This window comes from Solanum verrucosum, unplaced genomic scaffold (genome assembly GCF_900185275.1).
Source record: "Solanum verrucosum unplaced genomic scaffold, falcon-dt-bn FXZP01000252.1, whole genome shotgun sequence".
NCBI classification, from domain to species: domain Eukaryota; kingdom Viridiplantae; phylum Streptophyta; class Magnoliopsida; order Solanales; family Solanaceae; genus Solanum; species Solanum verrucosum.
This window is the reverse complement of record NW_026019988.1, coordinates 3997445-4018033: the sequence shown is the minus strand read 5'-3', so window position 1 is coordinate 4018033 and position 20589 is coordinate 3997445. Positions and strand designations below refer to the sequence as shown.

General features: G+C 32.9%; 2 protein-coding genes and 1 long non-coding RNA gene across 5 annotated transcripts in view; 2 read left to right on the top strand and 1 right to left on the bottom strand.

Annotated features, from left to right (window-relative positions):
- Positions 1-20589, top strand: part of LOC125819013 (uncharacterized) — a 513298-nt gene that overhangs the window by 278805 nt on the left and 213904 nt on the right. The window lies entirely within an intron of this gene.
- LOC125819033 (uncharacterized) overlaps positions 1-20589 on the top strand; it is a 231012-nt gene that overhangs the window by 177422 nt on the left and 33001 nt on the right. The gene's annotated exons all lie outside the window — the stretch shown is intronic.
- On the bottom strand, positions 2163-4380 carry LOC125818994 (glucan endo-1,3-beta-glucosidase 8-like). The gene is made up of 3 exons (XM_049498505.1): positions 4052-4380; positions 3232-3934; positions 2163-2555 (listed from the first exon to the last, which is right to left on the bottom strand). The coding sequence occupies exons 1-3, from the start codon at positions 4378-4380 to the stop codon at positions 2190-2192; spliced, it is 1398 nt and encodes a 465-aa protein (XP_049354462.1). The 3' UTR covers positions 2163-2189.

Below are 20589 nucleotides of genomic sequence, written 5' to 3'. Positions count from 1 at the left end.
TAAGTATGGGGGGATTAAAAGGTAGCTATTATAAAGTTTTTCTCTTTTTAAGGATGAGTTTTTCATAGAAAAAGTAAGAAAAAAAAACAAATAACGTTTATGATTGGCTACTTATGTCCGTTTATTATGGGCTTGCATCTAAGGTTATAAGTTGATGGAGCTAACATCAATACAATTAACCTTAAATAAATATAATATGTTGGTGTATATGCATTTTATTAAAAAACTAAAATATTAAGTGCATATGACAGTGAGTACAAATTGTGGTAAAAGATGAGGATTAGTTCTTGTAACTTATATGATCATTAGTTCTTCTAACTCCAATGGTCATTAATTTCTTGTAACTCATATGACAATTATTTTCTTATAACTTATATTATAACATCTATCACATTTATCTACCCACATTATTATGTACCCCTCATTCTACCCGTTGATTACATGGAAGTGCGCTTTTTCACCTATAAATATCGGTGTTTCTTCCTTTGTGAAGGAATGAAAGAAAGATAAGAAGTGTGAAATAATATATTGTAGTATGTAATACTGAAAGAGAGAGTTGAGACAAAAAAATTTCAAGTCTTCAACTGTATTCACTAAATAAAAGAGAATATTTATATGTTGAAGGAAGGTGTTTGTTCGTATGTGGAGCTTTGGACTCTTCAACTAAATCCAAAGTTGCTTGAGTTGTACGACGTTGTTGGGTTGTTGTATACCGACGGGGACAAGTCAAGAGTATCATTGTTGCAAATTGGATCGGTGTAGATTATGCCGTAGGGAACTTGAATCTCCTTAAAGAGAGCGAGATATCCGCGCCTCATCCTAAATGATCTATTTATTCATTTTTTATTATTTTATTTTTCAATTGTAATTTATTATATTTGTGATAAATTACACCAACATGATTTTACATAAAATATAATTATATATTGCTTACCATAATTAAGTAATAAAGAGTATATATAAAAGATATATCTTATATTTATAAGGTGCCCAAAACTTTCTTTTGGGGTGTATAGAGCCTTGACTAGAAGCTCCTCTTAAATATTTATTCAGTTTTATTTTATTTGGCTTCTTTATTAAAAATAGATGCTTTAAATTAATTTTTCGTTTATTTTTACTTTTTCGCTATATTATAAAAAAGATGACCATTTTAGAAAATTAAGTGATAATTTATTATTTTTAATTTTACCTATTTTATCCCTATATTGTATACTATTCATTTTTCAATATTTAGATGACTTAGAATAAATGAAGGTGATATGATAAAATTATCATTTTATTTGATGCTTCTTAAAGGGTGTGAAACATAGCCATAAGCTCTGTTCATGTGCCCAACTCTTTTACTTTTTGTTTTACTCGGATGTATTGATTTTACTAAATTAATCTTATTAATGAAAATAAAGTAATCATTATTTGAATATTGATCGTTATTCATTTTGTTGAAAGATGGGAAATTATTTGTCATCTATGTTCACGTTGCACTTGATAAAAATTAATGTGTCGTGTGACATTTTCTAAATTTTCTAAAGGACTCCTGCACAACATTTATCAGTCATATTTTTTTTTTTGACTATTCCATCCATATTCTATTTAATACTCTTTTTATTTTCACCGCGATGTTTAAGCATTTAGTGATAATTTTCATCCGTCTTATTCTCTCTATTCAATAATAATTATCTATTATTGACTTGATACATACCTTAAGAACAATAAATAATTGGGTAAGATTACTATATTACCCTTCGAATATAATAAATTTAATGCTTAGGGAAATGTATTAGATATTGAATAGTATTTAATTGTAAGGGTAAAATAGACAAAAGGGGTCAATTATCTCTTGATTTTTCAAACTGAACAAATAAAATATTGTTATTCACCCATTTTTAGTCTAGTGGGCAAGTAAAGATGAACATAGGGATTATATGACTTTTTTTGGGGATATTGTTGCCCAATTCAGCCTTTTAAATGACATATGGAGTTTAACTTTTGTATGGTATATAATTTCTACATCATCAGATCACCCAAATGATATATGTAAACTTTTTTAAATTTTTGTGAAATTTTAAATTTTAAAAATAAGATTCGTTTCAGGTCATAATAGAAAAAAAAAGATATGATCTGTCAAACATTGACAATGTATATTACTTAAACTCACAATGAAATACAACTTCATTTCCATTTTTTGTTCTTCAAATCCTTAAAATCATACCATTTTGAACCCTTTGATCTTGGAATGACAATATCTCAATGGGAAACTCACAATTTGTCTCAGAGGGATTTGTTGCTACAACTTGGCCTAAACCATCAAAATCACAAGCTTTTACTTCTTGTTTGTTCTTTTGAAAAAATGCATTCATAGCATATGAAACTTTGGAAGCAAAACTTAGTCCATCACATGAAGCTCCTTTTTCCAATTGTGAACAATCTGAAACTTGGCATGCTAAATCATAATTCTTATTCACCAACTCCACGTTTGATGTGTCCCCATTGAACTTGCACCATCGATTTGGCATTTTCACAATGCCCTTAGCTTGTGTAGGTAACTCGTTGCGACCCTGTAATTAGAGATGATAAAATCAACTCATGAAAATATAACTTGACTTGTCTAAGTGTAGTCTATCAAAAAGTTGGACTAATTTAGGCTAATTATGTGACCAAATTAACTAATGAAACCTTGTTAAAATCTTCTAATAAAAATAGTTTTTGTTCGATATTTTATACATAGATATAACGAAAAAGAATTTTCTATTATTAGTTTATAAAAAAAAAAACAAAAAAAAAGTTTTGGTAAGGGTTTGGGAATGGGTTATGACTCATTGTCTAACCTATCTCAACCAAGTAACATTTGGATAGGGTTGAACAATAATTCATTTATTGTACAATTCATTTTGACCATTGATTTACTAAACTGACACTTTTGATCCCGCTTACCTCATGGAAAAAACTTCAAGCATGATTATTTTTTTCACTCTTGACCTTGAAGATTTATCCACATGTCAAGTTGGGATCAAAAGTTTAAGATCAGTCATCTTTAAATGTTATTGAGTGTAATTTCCTGCATTTTGACTAACTCAAATTTGGGTAACATTCACTAAGTCACCTTTTCACTCGTATAATTGAAGTCATGGCGTTTAACTTGTTATATTTGAAATTTTGTCACAATGACCATTTTTCATATACACTATTATTGTTATTGTAATTCAGTTCAAATCGATCATTTGACATCATTACCTGTAATGAGAAATCAATCTTGTACTTTGGATTGCCATCTGCCTCGTAAATACCCCAATGTCTTTGAAATGTACCAAATACCTTGTGAAATTGATTCTCATCACACAAGCTGTGAAGATATATGTCAAGTGGCCCTGGCTTCATTGGTGTCCCTTTTTTTGATGTTATAAATTTCAATAACCCCTTGTGAAATCTCTCTGCATTTTTAATATTTGCATGTGGATATCCATCCGTTGGCCATCCAATTTGAGCAATCATAATTTTCATATTGTCATATCCTGCTTTTTTTATAGCCCACGCAACGGAATCGATCATTAACTCCACAGCGTTTGTGTACGTAATGTTACCATCTTCAATTTTGAACCCGCTATTATTATCAAAGAACGCAAACTCGATGGTGTAATTCATTACGTCTTTAACGAAATGGATTGGGAACAAGATAAGAAGAAAGGGAGCTCCGGTCCGATTGAACTCCGCTAGTGATTCGATCATTTGTACTTTTATGTCATCGCGAAAGTCTGCCTCCGATGGAAATTTTGTATGATTCAATACATCCATGCCATGTGCGGTCGTTGTTCTAACGTACCCTAAACCCATCTCATCGAGACTTTCTCGCATGAGTTTTAACACGGACACCACATTGTAGTTCGTCGCTTTTTTCAAGAATGTATTAGAAAATGGTTCAGACCCAACCGTTAGTTCCCTGAAGAAATAAAAAGGACACATATGTCAAAAACATTTTCGACAAGTCAATTTCAGATAAATCCATTTTAGTAGTAGAATTATATAATTCAAATAATAATAATGATAAATTACTTACACTATATTTGCACCTTTGTTGATTGGATCCTTGATTCTATCATTTACCCAATTATATGCAAGGTCTTTCCTATTTGCTTGATACATAAATGAATTTCCCATAGTAACACTAACACTAATATTAGTGGCTGAAAATATTTCAATAATATCATATCCTGAAGTCATTAATCTCAATTGTGAAATTTTATTTTGTAAAAGCAAATCAACAACCATAGATGGAACCAATTGTTGTGTTTGTTGCCTTCCCCATGTGATGCCCACAAAACTATTCACTTGTGTTGCCATGACCAAAACCATGAAACATATGCCTATGTTAATTATTAGCCTCATCTGGGGCGATGTCAGGAATTTTAACAAGGAGATTTTGATAGAAAAACCTAAAATGTTACGATTGGGATTTGGACCTGCGATATGAAATAATTCTTGAGTCACATATACCAATTCGTTAAAAGTTGTCTTTTTTCAAGAATCAATAATTTGTATATATAAAAAAACAAAAAAATCTTGTGTTTACCTTATTTTTGGAATACAATATGATTTTCTGACGAAAGATTTAAGTTGAATTAGTCCCCTCAGGATAATGTAACTCTGCCATTGATGATACCAAAACAATTTTTGCTAAAAATGTTTGTTTTTCAAAGAAGTTTAACAATTTATTTATATTATTTTTACCTTAATTCTGCGGCATAATTTACCGCAGAAATTCAATTGAATCCTTTCGGATCATGCAACTAGAATGAATTTCTATGGGTTCTCCTAATTATATTTGAAGATCCCACTAAAGGAGGTTGCTTTTACATGGATAAAAGAGGTTAAATATGAGTTACCAAATTTGAAGATAGAAAAATGTGAAGTCTTTTTTTTTTTTTTTTTTCTAGGGGATCAGTTTTGTCATAGAAAAAGGAAGGGAAAAAAATAACGTAATATATGGGGTAGCCCGCTTATTATGGGCATGCATCTAAATATATGTATAAAAATATATCACAAAAATATCTATATTAATTTGATGTAAATATCTTGTACAAATAATATTTACCAATTAGCATCACTCATTTGTTTCAGTTTAGTTTAGAGCCAGAATCATTATTCAACTTCAATAATTGTTTTATATCATGAGTGGTCATGATATAAATTAAAACATATTGGTAGTTAGCCACATTATATAAAAAAAAAAACAAGAATTCAAACAAATTGGTTGAGGTTTATCACTTCTAGATCCACTATCAGTCGTCGTAGTTCATATTAATGAAAAAAATGAAAAGGGAAATCGAAATTTGAATATTCATCGTTATAAAAATATCCTCATATACTTTATATACTATAACCTACGAGTGGGTAAACCAATTCGTAACCCAGAACAGAAAGTAATGAGTGTAAAGGTAGAAACAAAGCGGAAGCGACAATTAAATAACAAAGATAGAAGAACAAGCGGAAGCAAACCAATATATATATAATAAAAGATCCCTTACAGACAGTGGCGGAGCCAGAAATTTCACGAAGGGTGTCCAGAAATTGCACAACAAAAGGTATTTTTAAAAAGGGGAAAAATTGTTGCTACTGAACAAAAGGTCTTTTTAAAAAAAATGTTGCTAGTGAACAAAATGTCTTTTTAAAAAGAGGTCATTTTAAAAAGGGGAAAAATTGTTGCTAGTGAGCGAAAGGTCTTTTTAAAAAGATTGTTGCTATTTGCTAGTGAGATTCGAACACGCAATCACTAACTCATTCAAGGTGTTTAAAACCAATTAAAAAGGTCTAAACCCACTGAGCTACAACAACCTATTGTGTCAAGGGTGTCCAAAATATGTTATTTAATCACTTCGTATATATATATATATCAATTTACTTGTATATACGATATTTTTTTCCCGACGAAAGGTGTCCAATTCGACACCCTAACTTGCATGTGCCTACGCCCCTACTTATAGAACCTGGAATTCACAAGTACACAGTTTCTAAAATAAAAGAGTATGTTCCAAAAGTGAACCCAAATTACAAGACTTGTCTCAAAATGCAAAATACAGATAAAGACAGGTAAGTGCAGGATGCCATGTGTTCACCCTCGCCTCCAAGCTGAAGTTGCATCAGGCTCAAATCTCAGCATCGGTAACTGGTGCTTGGACATACATCACGAGACATATGCAGAGTGTAGCGCGCATGAGTACCAAAGCAAAAGGTACTCAGTAGTGTTATACCCCGAAAACTAGTAAGTTAGACTAGAGAGTTCTAGAGCATTTTATAAGGGTTTTAGAGTTTGATGTGAGGGATAGGATTGTAAAATGACTTCCAAAACTTAGAATGAAGGTTTTAGAGTTTGAACGTCAAGGCACGACTCCCCAAGGACCAATCAAAGGGGTCCTTGAGGAGGACCCAAAAACAGTTCCAAAATCTGCATTTTTTAGTGAGCTACGGGTGGAACCTACGGGGCGTAGGTCCACCCACGCTCCGTAGCTCTTGCTTATGGGTCAAGGCCTGAGTTGGCCTACAACTTCTAGCCACAGTCCAACACCTACGAGTGTGCAACACGATCCGTGAACCCACCCACAGTCCGTGGGTGGGGGTTTCGTAGGTGAGGGTAAATTTTTAAGTTTTAGTTTTTAAGTTAGGGGATTAGGGGTTAATTAGTAATTAGCTAGGGGTTAAGGGAGGTCAGTTAGTTAGTTATTAAACCACCTATATAAGCCTAATAGACCCTTAAAATAAGTCAATTAGTTCATTCTTCCAAGACCCCAAATTCTCTCTAAATAATTCTCTTTCTAGAAGTGAATAAGAAGAAGAGAAGGAAGAGGGGCATATTTTCCTCCATTGTTTCAAGCTTGGTTAGGGCTGTGAATTTAGGTATTTTAGCCTAATCATCTATGGGTTCTTCCACCCATAGAGCCCTCTAGGTTTTCCCCGAATTGTGAAGTCAAAACCCCACTCTAGCTAGGGTTTCTTCCTATATTGTGGGTAGTGTTTAGGTATGATTCCAACTAGTGGATAATACCTAATTATGAATGAATTAACATTGAATTATGATGAATTTATGTGATTTCTATGTTAAACCCTATTCTAATTGATGAATTTGATATTGTGTGGGTTTATGCCATGAAAGGTGAAATTGAAGAATTAGAATTGATCTTTTAAAATCAATGTCATGTGTAGTAGTTGTTCAAGGTTAGGAACATATAGACATAAATTGAACTAGACTTTATTGAATATGAAGGATCAGAACTAGTAAAGTTGAATTTGAACCTTTATGATCAATTATGACTAGAATCACCTACTAATGATGGATGTGATTAGAACACCTTGAAATCTAGGTATAAAGATGATAGTAAGAAGTAAATCTTGAGAATAAGACTTGTAGTTATCATTGTTAGGGATTTGGGGGTAAAGCTAATATGATGTGATCTTGTTGTGTATTGTTTTCTCATTTACACACTTAGGCATAAATGTGCTAGGCTCTCACATAGAATGATTCTAGGTTGGCTTAATAACCTAAAATCAATCAAAGCTAGTTAATCTAGAATAGCTTGAAGTTGTGACACATGTTCCCTTCATGTATAGCTTGACTTGCTAAGACAAGACCAAGATTGATAACTTAGGATTGAGGAATCATACTCTCCTAAAGATAGCTTAGGATTGAGGAATCATACTCTCTTATGGGTAGCTTGACTTAGCATTGTAAGATGCATGTCAAGGGTATCTTGAGCTAGGGATAATCATGGTAGCCTAGTATTAAGGATCTATACTCTTCTAAGGGTAGCTTGAACTAGCATTGTTAGGATGTCTTCATGTTAGCATGACTTGGTTTGGACAAGACCATTTCATAGTAGCTTAGGATAGAGGACTTATACTCTCTTAAGGGTAGCTTAGGATTGAGAATCATACTCTCATAAGGGTAGCTTGCATTAGCATCATAGTGTGCATGTAAAGCCTGACTTAGTTGGACTAGGACTACTTCATAGTAGCTAGGATGGAACACTTGTACCCTTCCTAGAATAGCTTGGACTTGCATGGTAGTGTGCCTTCCAAGGTAGTTAGTTTAGCATAATATAGTTATATTAGTAAGTTGATATCATGGTCTAGCCTATTAGGGGATTATTCCTTGGTAGCCTTGAATTGAGAAATAAAATCCATTCATGTGTTGTGACTTGCCTTGTACTAAATAGAGAAGTACCTTAAATGACTAATGGAAAATAGTAAAGAGGGACTAGTCCCCAACCTGTGAGTATGTATGATAGCTAAAGTGGTACTTAGTGTGGAAAGTAGTATGTGATGTTATTCATACATTGCACAAGTATGGCTTGAAGCTACTTATAAAGTGTTCTCTTACATAGTATAGACTTAGCTTAGGTTGTTGATATAGTTGCCTTCCATGATATGATTGACTTAAGGTGATAGTTCCCTTCTTTATATGAAGTAAGATAAGAATGAGACCAAATTAATGGTAAGTACGCATATGGTGACTTCAAGGTTATGCTTAGTGTGATGGGTAGTATGAGATGTTTTTCATGCATTGCACAAGTGTGCTTTGAGGTTTCTTAGGAGTGTATTGCTCTTATGGCAGAAAAGCTTAAAGACTTGACCATATATATAGACTATGTTCAAGATGACCGAAAAGGGATACTTAGCTTGGGTGGTATTATGAGATGTTAGCCATGTATTGCACAAGTATGCTTTGAGGTTACTTGAGAGTGGTTCTAATATGGTATAGATGACTAAGAGTTGAATAATGCTTATATGATGCTTATGTTGGAGACTTTGCTTATTATTATGATATTATTTGTCATGTTAATAGTTTATGTTTCATGAAGTATTTCATATGATTATAGATTATGTCTTATGTTGACTAACCCTTGTCTTATGCTCTTACGATTATGCTAGCTAACATATTTAGTACATTTTGTACTAACACATACTTTGCCTACATTCTAATCAAATGTAGGGTTTGGAGATTGGGTTCTACTCTTAAAGATAGGTTACTAGAAGTTGCAAGGAGTTGAAGATTTTAGTGAGTCCTCATAGCTTCGAGGACAACATCCACTATTTCCTTTATGTCTTTTATTTTCATGTTGAGACTGTTGTATGAGTTATGTCCCAAGAATTTTATTCTAAAGTTGTATTAGATGGTTTGAGACAAAGTGTAGTAAAGACTTCTGCTTGCTTTTATGAAAATGACTTCGATTGTATGGATAAAGTTTTTAAATTTTCTGTACTTTTCTATTACTTATGTTATGATATGCTAAGGGATTGTATGAGATCCCTTCGGGGTCAAGTACGCCATGTTACATCTAGGGAGTACCCTTGGGTCGTATCAAACTTGGTAATCAGAGCACAAGGTTTAGAATGGTTCTAGGATTGTCTTAAACCACGTCTAGTAGAGTCTTGTTCATAAATGTGAAGCGCGCCACATTTATTAATAGGAGGCTATTAGATGCTTAGGAAATCTTACTTCTTCATTCTCTAAGTCGTGCCATAGAGTTTGGCTTTAGTAGGCCCTTCATCTAATCAATGCCCGTTATTTTTCAAGGTATGGCTAATACAAGGGCAAATGCTATGAGGGGTGAGGAATGCAATGAGGAGCAAAAGGTTCCTCTCCAAGTTCCATACCAAGCTCCTCATCAAGCTCCAATTGATCCTTTGAATATGTCTAAGTGGAGATTAGGTCGGCCTTCTTAATATTGGCCCAAGCCATGATGACACAAGTGAATAGGGAGGTGGTAGCTCCGGCAAACCCAATAAGGGGGATGGTTGCTTCTAGGGTGAGAGAGTTTTTTAGGATGAACCCTTCGGAGTTTAGTTGCTCCAAGGTAGACGAGGATCCTAATGGGTTTATAAGGTGCTAGCTATCATGGCGGTGACTTCGGTAGAAAAAGCGGAACTAGCCGCTTATCAATTAAAGGATGTTGCCCAAATATGGTATGAACAATGGAAGGATGCTAGGCCGGTAGAAACGAGTTCTATAGAGTGAGAAGTGTTTAAAAAGGCATTTCTAGATAGGTTCTTTTCCCGAGAGTTGAGGGTAGCCAATGTGGGAGAATTCATTAACCTTAAGCAAGGTAGTATGAGTGTTAAAGAGTATTTCTTGAAATTTACTCTATTGTCTAAGTATGCTCCATCTATGGTAGCAAGTCAAAGGGATATGATGAATATGTATGTGATAGGTGTGTCCAAATTAGTATCGAAAGAATGTCGTACGATAATGCTCCTTGATGATATGGATATCTCACGTCTTATGATGTATGCTCAACAAATGGAGGAAGAAAACCCTGAAGAGGAAAAATCTAGGGAGAAATAGAGGTCTATGGTGGATAATGATAAGTCCTTTCATGATGGGTCCGATGGACATGGTCATTCTAGGAATCGACAAAAGTTTTCCGGACAAGACTTTTCTAATGCTCCTAGGCATAAGTGTAACATCTGTTTTATTTGGAAAATATATTTTTGGACTGGTTTAAGAGTTGCCACTTAATTTTTAAGAAAAATCGAGAAAACTACTCATTTCCACAAGACTAAAACAGGAATCTAGTTAAAACTTGTAAAAAGGGTTCGAGGTTCTTATTAGCATTTCGGGAAGGGTTTGAAAGCACCCGAAATGCCTGCTAATAGGCAGTTATCCGGCAATTAATTATTTAGCTAAAATATTTTAACTTATCTTGAATTGCAAAAGTGAACTACTTTATAGTTGAGACCTATTTTAATAGAAAAATAATGAAATATTATCTACGTGAAGTATTTCATAAACTTATTTTTTTTTTTTTTTAAGTCAAGTGAAAGATGAGTAATTTAGTTAAGTAACTGATTCAAAATGAGTGTCTTTCGTGAAAAGAGAAAGAGGGTTGGACCCAAATCTGGTTTATGTCCGCCTGGACAAGTATTTGGGCCCATTTTTCATTTTGGGCCTTCGGCCCATTTGAATCACCTGTACATGTCCTAAACTAACACAAAATAGAATGTTTTCTCTTTGGGCCTAAGGCCCCAATTCTTTCGCCTGTCCTAACTTGTCCTAAACTTTTAACATAAATAATAATAATAATTAAATAGGCTTAGGCCAAATAAATGACAAAAATACAAATTTTAAAGATTAGTGGCCTCTTTAACCCCATTTTCTCATTTTTCGTATACACTAAGTGTATGCTAGTGTATACAATCTCGTATCAGCTCCAAACTTTGTTCGTCAAATTTTGGGGGACCTTCTTCAATTTGCTATTGTTGGTTGCCTCAATAAAGGATTTGAGCCTTTATGGCTCTCTCGAAATGCAATGAAAGGAGTGAGTTCATGGCAAACTCGGGCAAATTTCGCATGCACAAAAAAATACTATTAATGATAATCAACATATAAATTCGGCCTCCCCACAAAACAAATAAATGAACTCATAAAGTAAAAGAAAACCAAAAAGGGGAGGAGATCCAGTATGCTAGTAAAGGAAATACAACCTAAGTACGATGAACTACTATTTTATTGCCCACATGATCATACAATTCACACATATTGTAATTAACACTAACATTTTGACAAATTAGGCACCGATCAGTGAGCAAATATGTATATCCCAACCCTCTTTCTTCAAATGACATCAAATAGTATTCTAATCTTATAGCGATGTAAATTTGGACTAATTTAATCAACACCAAAAAAATTCAAACTTTGCACGAGAAAAACAAATATTACTACCTCATTTCCCGTAAAGGACAAATATGTAAGAATTGATTTTTCTTTTAGAGATGAAAGAAGAAAACCTCAACAAAATACATTATAACACATGGGATAGATAAGCATTGCAGAGCACTAGAACAATATCAAATGCAAGGGAAAAGATTACGATTAAATTAATCACTAAAACCCATTTTTTAGTGATGAATGTATATCTTTTGGCGTATTTAATAATGATAATAATGAAAATATAGAATAAAGTAAACAACAATGTGACCAAGTACTTTGGCAAGAAAATTAGAGGCAAGCATGGTCATACTACAAGAATCTAATGAGCAGTGCTACTGATTTCGACATCAAGACTTACCCAAGCGGTACCCAAAAATATATATGTATATATACTTTTTCAATCCAAACAAGAACTAAACCAACTATTTTTTAACCAAGCCAAACATTAGACAATCAGGTAACATTCGTGAACAATGGCCGGAAACATATAAACCTTACGAAATACACGGAAGGATATGTTAAGAATACATGATTAGCTCAAGCCAAAATGAAAGTCACATTCTCATGAAACATTAGAGAACCACAGACTGCTAAGATGATTTCTATCACAAAAATGACTATAGAGAACAAAAAATGTGACCATATTAATGACTGAAATTTCCAGATTTTTTGACCATTAATCAGTACCAAAACAATCCAAGCTAAACTCAGGTGTAAAGAAGACGGCAAAACTCCAATCTCATTTTTAAGCCAAGATAACAAGTGACAAATAATATAAGGGGACGAGGAGAAGACATTAATAGATTTGCAATCATGATTTCAAAAGAACACAAATTCCTAAACTTAACTTGCATTCAAAGAAACTAAATGCATTCGACATCTTCCAAACCCGTATTAAAAGCATGGACTCTATTTCGACGAATATGAGTGGAGAAATATCAAAATGAACAACAAATAAACAGACAAAAATTGAAATGAGTACAACTTAGCCGAGAAATCTTGAGAAGAATCATAAACAGAAGAGACCAGATTAAATAGGCGATAAGTCATTTCTAAAAACGAGATACATGCATATTAGTTTTAGAAAGATTAGCGTGAAGAGGGAGATTTAAGCTTAACCATATCGGACAAAATCAGTTCACCAATAACAAAGACTATTTCATGATCAATATTCATCGGAATCGAAATGAAGAAGAAGAGAAAAAGGGCTAGGAATTGTTTACTTTGTTGTGGGTAGTGAGTAGGGACAAACGAGCAGAGGTGTCGGGCTTTTCCCACCGAGACGCGAATACGAGTCAGCAAGTAAAGACTTGGGTAGAATCTTAAATTCTAATGGACGTCTGGAAATGGAGACAAGCGAGAGAGAGGAAAAGCAATCGGACTAGAACTAGTTGCCTCTTCTTTTTTCTTGAATCTATTCCTATATATCTTATAACTTATTTTGCTGTGTTGCTTTCTCAATACTTTTGCTCAAGAAAAACCAAATTCCCCCTTTTTCTTAGAATGAATAAGAGGACAGTATATAGAAGAGGCTAGTGTTGACACCCAATTTTGGACTTCCACAATATATATTAATCATCGAGCTTCTTAAATTCCGAACGATTTGAAATAATTAGCTTTATAAAATTCAAAATGTTTTTCAAGTTATTTTAAATAGTTTTGTCACTTTTTATAATTTTTAAAATAATTATGTATATAATTAGTATATTTTACGAATATTCGAAATTGTCTCAAAGAAAAAGATTTTAGTTTTTCTTACAATTTTGCCAATTAGTTTAGCTAACTAATAGTTAATATTTTTGAATTAATTAGTTTATATGTTGAGTTATTTATTTTATTTTGTTAAAATTAAGAAGCTTGTTAATTAATTAATATTAATTCATCTTATTGACATTTTAATTGAATAAACTAATTAAATTTGATCGGGTTAATTTCTTAATTCCAAATGGGTAATTGATCCTATTATCAACCTAACCCATCTTCACTTCAAATTTTCAGCCAACTTTGGCCCAAATCTTGACCCATTAACAAATCAATTCATCCCAGCACACTTTCAATTGTTCACAAAAGACTTAACCCACCCATACATAAAACAATACATTAACAACAATGTACAAAGACCCAGCATTACAATTCCAAATTACAACAGTGACAATACGCGTACAAATACACCTAACCCCTGTTCATCATCTTCACTCGCGAACTAGCAGCGCTGCTCACCCGCGCGTAGCCCGCATCGTCCTCTCCCTTATCTTCTCCGTACGAGAATAATGCAGGTGGAGAAATCGTGTTGCTCGAACATCCTTGCTCCTCAAATAAGCGGCTATACTTGTTTTTTCGTTGAAAATTGTACAAGATGTAAGCTGGCAACCTTATCCAAAGGAGGATTCAAATTTCAAATTGGAAAATTTCACCCATTCCCCCTCCCGATTCCCCCCCCCCCCCCCCCAAAATTCAACCTAATTCTCATCTATAAATAGTTCCTCTCTTCCACCCTGTAAGGGGTGGAGATTTTTAGGGAAACATACAGAGACAACTTACAAAAATAGGCAAAAACAGGGGGAGGGGGATTGGTTGAGAAAAATAGAGTTAGAAAAAGTGGAAAAGTTAAGGAGAGATTGTGGATACCGAAAAGAAATACAAAATTATATTTTTGCAAAAGAAATCCATGAATATAGTTAAGGTTTCGAGTTTCGAATCCTATGCTTTCCTTTGAAACTTTCACCTAAGCTTTCCATTGGAGTTCTGTATTGGAAATCAGAAGTCGTCACTTGCTCGTTTGGTCTCAATTTCGCTGCCCAGAAAAAGGTAAAATCTTTCTTAAGCTTTGTTCTATTTAATTCCTAGTTGCTCTATGTGTTCTGTTTAGATATTCTTAATCATGCTTTAGTCATTACATGTTAACAATATTCATATTCATGATAGAAATTTTCTTTGTTCTTTCTTGAAGTTTGCTACTGTTGTTATTGAAATGCAATAGAGCTCTTAGTTTCTTTTCTTGTTTTCCAAGTAGTTTCCCTTTGTGGTGTAAATGTTAATTGTTTCTAATCTTTATATCCATTTGTTCGCCTCTTATGATTGGCTTCATATATGCTCGAAGATGTAAAATTTGCTTACGAGGTTTTTTTTTTCTATTATGTGATCTTTGTCTCTTTAAGCGTACCCCAAGTTTAGGACTGTGTCGAATTTTACATTAGCATAAGCTTTCGTTTGTCTGCTAGGATTAGTAGTTTTACTTTGTGGGATCATGTTGTTTCAATTGTTCATTTTTTAAGCCGTGAAGGCTCAATCTTTCTGAAGGTTTAGCTTTTTTTTTTTTTATGTGATTAGAGCAGATTGGTATTCAATACGGATCAGTCCTTTTACTTCTTGAAGATGAATGCACATGCTTGTATTCATAGATAGTTGTCCGTCCAATATGCTATTTAGTTGCTAGTGTCTTAATTTTATTTCATTTTGGTTTTGATTTCTTTCCATTTAGCGCTAATAGATATTTATTTTGAAATGTTAAGGTCTTGTGAGAGCATTAATATTATGATATTACTGTATTGCTTCTCCCTTATGTGTTTTAAAATATAATGACACCTTTTGTTAAAAAAAACAAGATTAAATCATTTGTCCTTATCAAGTTTCTTTATTAATTTTATATAGGTATGTCTAAATGTCATTCATCAAGTCTAGTAGCTTATTACTAGCAGACATATATTTTCATAGGCAAGCTTGCATTTTATTTATTTTATTTTTCTTTCTTTTCTTTTCTTTTTTTTTCAATTCAAAATTTCTCATGCTACTGCCTCTTGAATAGATTTGCAGTATAACAGTAAGCTTGACTATGTGTTAAATAATATGTCTTTCATCTAGGCGTCATGGGCAGTAACCCCATTGTGCCTAAGTATCTTTTGTTTAATTTGGTTGATAATTTATATTTAAATCAACATTTCTTTAGTCATTTGTTAATTACGTTTTCTTTTGTTTTCTTGCATGAACCTTTGAGTTGAGTCCACCGGACTACTTCATTTTTCTCCCGTGCATTTCATGTTAAGCCAAAGAGGTTCAATCTTGTTCTTTTCGAGTCAAAAACCGAAGAACAGGTCCTCAGAAGCTGAAATACAAGTGTTCAGAGCGAGACCAAGGGTTGTATACGTGTTATATACAGTGTGATACAGCAAAAAGAGGGCCAAAAGCCCCTTCCAAATTTCAGTTTTGTGTTGTATTATAATTGAGTCAAAGACTTATTTATTTTAATATTATTTGTTAGTTTTAGGACAAGTGAAAGAATTGGGCCTTGACCCAAAGAGAAAACATTCTATATTTGTGTTGGACTAGGACAGGTGCAGGTGACTCAAATGGGTCAAAGACCCAAAATGAAAATGGGCTCCGGTACTGGTCCAGGTGGACAGAAAAACCATACTTTGGGCCCAAACCTCTTTTCCTTTTTACTTTACTGTGTTTGTTTTGCTTGTTAATATTTGTCGTTAATCTTAAGGCGAAAAAAAGAAAATATTCAAATCTCCGAAAGACACCCATTTTGAATCAATTACTTAACTAAATTATTCATCTTTCACTTAACTTAAAAAATAATAAATAAATAAGTTTATGAAATACTTCACTTAGATAATATTTCATTATTTTTCTATTAAAATAGGTCTCAACTATAAAGTAGTTCACTTTTGCAATTCAAGATAAGTTAAAAATATTTTAGTCAAATAATTAATTGTCGGATAACCGCATATTATCGGACATTTCAGGTGCTTTCAAACCCTTCCTGAAATGCTAATAAGAACCCCCGAACCCCCCTTAAGTATTTTCAATTGATTCCTTGTCTTAATTTATTGAAAATAAGTTTTCTTGATTTTTTCTTAAAAATTAAGTGGCAACTCTAAAATCAATCTAAAATATATTTTTAAATAAAACAGCTAGGGTTCGCATTGGAGGGAAAAGGAACCAGCCATTTCGAATTCAAGGCCCACCAATTTGAATCCCAAAACCTTTCACAATTCAGGTGAGACACATTTTCCTGAAGGTTCAAACCATTTCGGAAAAGGAAAGGGGGATGGATGACATAGATCGATCTATTGTCCTTGAATCTCGACGTGGCGCTCATCCACGCGAGTCAAGGACGAAAATGTGGTTGCCAGATGAGATTGCAGGCGGCGCTGCGGTACAGGGACAGAAAAAGTAGAAAACGATGCCTAATCACAAAAATGTGAACTTTGCCGTGTACCGCTTTGTCTCTTTGTGAACATTGTTGTTGCTTAGGAGTTGTACACGCCGTTTGGATTGTTGTCATCGTTGTTGCGCCGTGAAGTTTGAGTGGACGTTGTTGCTTTGTCACGTTTTGAAGAAACGTTGCTTGTTTTCTTTTCTGTTAGCGTTTTGGACTGCTTCTATTGTGAAAGGGAAAAGGGAAATGGGCCAGGTCGAAAGGGGGAATGGAGTTGGCTGGGGCGTTTGGAAAATTGTTTGTGGCTATTGAAATGTATGCTGTTGGGTTGCTGATTGCATTGTATTGTGTATTGGGCCTGAGAATTTTATGTTAGCAGTGGGCTGGGTCGATTTGGTGTAAAGAAAAGGGTGGTGGGCTGAAAATAAGAAATGAGAGGAAAGACCTAAAACTTGGTCTTAAAATGATTTTAAGGTGAGGTTAAAGATTGGTTAGATCTTGGAGTTTAAGAAATAGCTTAATTGAGTTAAATTAACAAATTTGGCTAAATCCTAAGTGAAATGGATTAATATTAATTAACGAGTTTCTTAATTTTAACGAAATAGAGTAATTAATTTAATTGCAAATCAATGATCCAAAATTATAACCATAACTTGAAATAAACTGATTTTGTAAAATATTTAAATTAACATCTTTTTTTTTATTTTTCTTCTTTTTGCGAGTCAATTTTCGAGTATCCATAAAATATACTAATTATATATAAAATTACATGAAATATATTTATCATTCAAAGTACTATAAAAATCGATTGAAATTATTTAAAATAACCATGAAACTATTATGAATTATATAAAAGTAATTATTCTAAAATCATTTGAAAAATTAAGAAACTCAAAAATCAATTACTATCGGGGAGGGTCAAAATTGGGTGTCAACAACTTAGACGAAAGAATTGAGCCTAGGCCTAAGGCCCAAAAAGAAAACATTCTATTTTATGTTAGTTTAAAACAAGTTCAGGTGATTCAAATGGGCCGAAGCTCAAAATGAAGAATGGGCCCAACCCTCTTTCTCTTTTCACTTTACTGTGTTTGTTTTGCTTGTTAGTATTTGTCGTTAATCTTAGGGTTGAAAAGTTCAAATCTCCGAAAGACACCCATTTTGAATCAGTTACTTAACTAAATTACTCATCTTTCAGTTGACTTAAAAAAATAAATAAACAATAAATAAATAAGTTTATGAAATACTTCACGTAGATAATATTTCATTATTTTTCTATTAAAATAGGTCTCAACTATAAAGTAGTTCACTTTTGCAATTCAAGATAAATTAAAATATTTTAGTCAAATAATTAATTACCGAATAACTGCATATTAGCGGGCATTTCGGGTGCTTTCAAACTCTTTTCGAAATGCTAATAAGAATCTCGAGCCCTTTTTACAAGTTTTCACTAGATTCTTATTTTAGTCTTGTGGAAATGAATAGTTTTCTTGATTTTTCTTAAAAAGTAAGTGGCGACTCTTAAATCAATCTAAAAATATATTTTCCAAATAAAATAGAATGATGATTCTGCTGGGGAATTGTACATTGTTTCTGGTTTCTTTCTAAGGAATAAAAGAGTTTAGCCAGGTCAGGATAATTGTTGGTGGGCTGTTGCTGATGATTTGCAGCGTGTTGGAGAAGGGAATTGGTGTTGGGCTTGAGAACAGTAAAGTGCTGCTAGAAAAGTAAAGGAAGAGGGCTCATTACTTGGTTTTTTTGTTTTTTTTTCTTTTGAAAGGGTTGAAAGAATAAGATAAAAAGTTAGCTAATTTTGCAATTACAAACATGGATATTGGATTACAATTATAGCCAAATAGAATTAATACATTAGTTAAATAGAATATACTCGGTGAATTCGACCACAAAGTAAATTAGACGAATTAATAATAATTAATTAATGAGCCTCTTAATCTTAATGAAATGAAATAATCAACTTAATTATAAACTGAATGATTTAAAAATATAAACTATTATATAACTAAACTACTTAATCGAATATCTAATTAAAACAAGATCTTTTTAAGACGATTTCCGAATATTTATAAAATATATTAATCATATACAGAATTGCATAAAACATATATATTATTTAAAAGTTTATAAAAAGTGACAAGCTATTTAAAATATCTTGCAAACTATTTTATATATATATATATATTTTTTAAAATTAATTATTTTAAATCCTTTGAAATGAAAGAAGTTCGAATATTAATTCATATTAGAGAGGATCAAAATTGGGTGTCAACAACACCCCTAAATATTAACCAAGAGTCGCATGTCAATTTACCATTGCTTAATTACTACAATATGTTTTACTCTCATTTTAGGAATTTGAAGTATTGTGATAATTGCTAACTTACTTAACATAAATTGTGATCGTAATTTAAGGGATTGTGATGGAGTGTTTAGGTAATATTCTAATTAGAATTATGTATAACTTTAAAAGGAAATGAGGGATATATATAGGTGTATATGTATGCACTTTGGACAACACACAAATTTTTGGGCAGCACCATTAAAGGACAGCTGCCCAAGGGATAAACATCACTTGTTGGACTATATATTTTCACCCTTCATTTAGTAATTTCGTTTTCCTCAAGCCTTAGAACCTTAGAAACATATCCAAATAGATTGTTCTTCAAAATCATAAGAGAAAATTTGGTTCTTTTGGCTAGAATTCGAGGTACACATTTTTTTTTTGTAAGTGACGAAATTTGTTCACAAGCTGGGTAGTGTTTGATAATTTATGCATATCTCGTTCTTTAGAACTTCGTTTATAGTGAATAAATATGATTTAGAAAGCTAATTCGTAGACCTACAACTTTTATGTTTTATGTAAAACTCTGATTTAGCTGTTATAGAATTGAAATATGGGACACAACATAGGACAAGTTCTGTCCAGATTTTGAAATTTGAAATCCGGTATGGACAGCTGTTAGTGTTTTGAATATATCTTTTTATAAAAAATATATTTTACAGTGATTATTGTTTGTTTGCAACCTTAAGAGATGTAGCTACACCTTTCATGAAGGTTATAAAGTCTAGTTTTTCCGTATTCCTTTTCAAATCTAAGTTGCGACATAAGGTACTAGGCTGGACAGAATCACTGTTTTGGGAGCATAGTCGTGTTTGTACAAGCTAAGCTTACTTGTGATGATAATTCTGTTTTACACCAGTATTATTGAGCTGTTGGAATTAAAGAAGTTATTTAATTGTATTTTTTAAGGTTGTATATACTCATGAACAAGTTGAGGACCTTGATACGTTGTGATCTACGGTTTGAATTCTTGAAGTTGTATTAGACTATTTCTTTGCTAAAGCATTGAGGTTTGTGTGTAAACTTGTATTTGTACTCTTTTAATTGCTAGTATATCTGAAATTTGATCTTGGTACCTTGGTTACTCTTGTCGCTTTGCATTGTTGTAGTGGTATCCTTTGAGAAGTTAAAGACGCTTGTGTAACTCGCCCACTTGTATGAATTGTTTGATCACCTGACACTCTTGTTGGGACCTTGTCCTTCTTGTGGCTGTGACTTTGTCACTATTGGCATGGAAGTTGTTCATTTTAAGTACAAATTAGAAAGCCATTTTTAATATGGTTCTTGGTTCTCTTGGTTATTGGGCTTTAATCCTTCTTGATACAGGGCGTCGGCCCTTCTTGATACTTGTTTGTGCCTGGTGTGAAGACATGA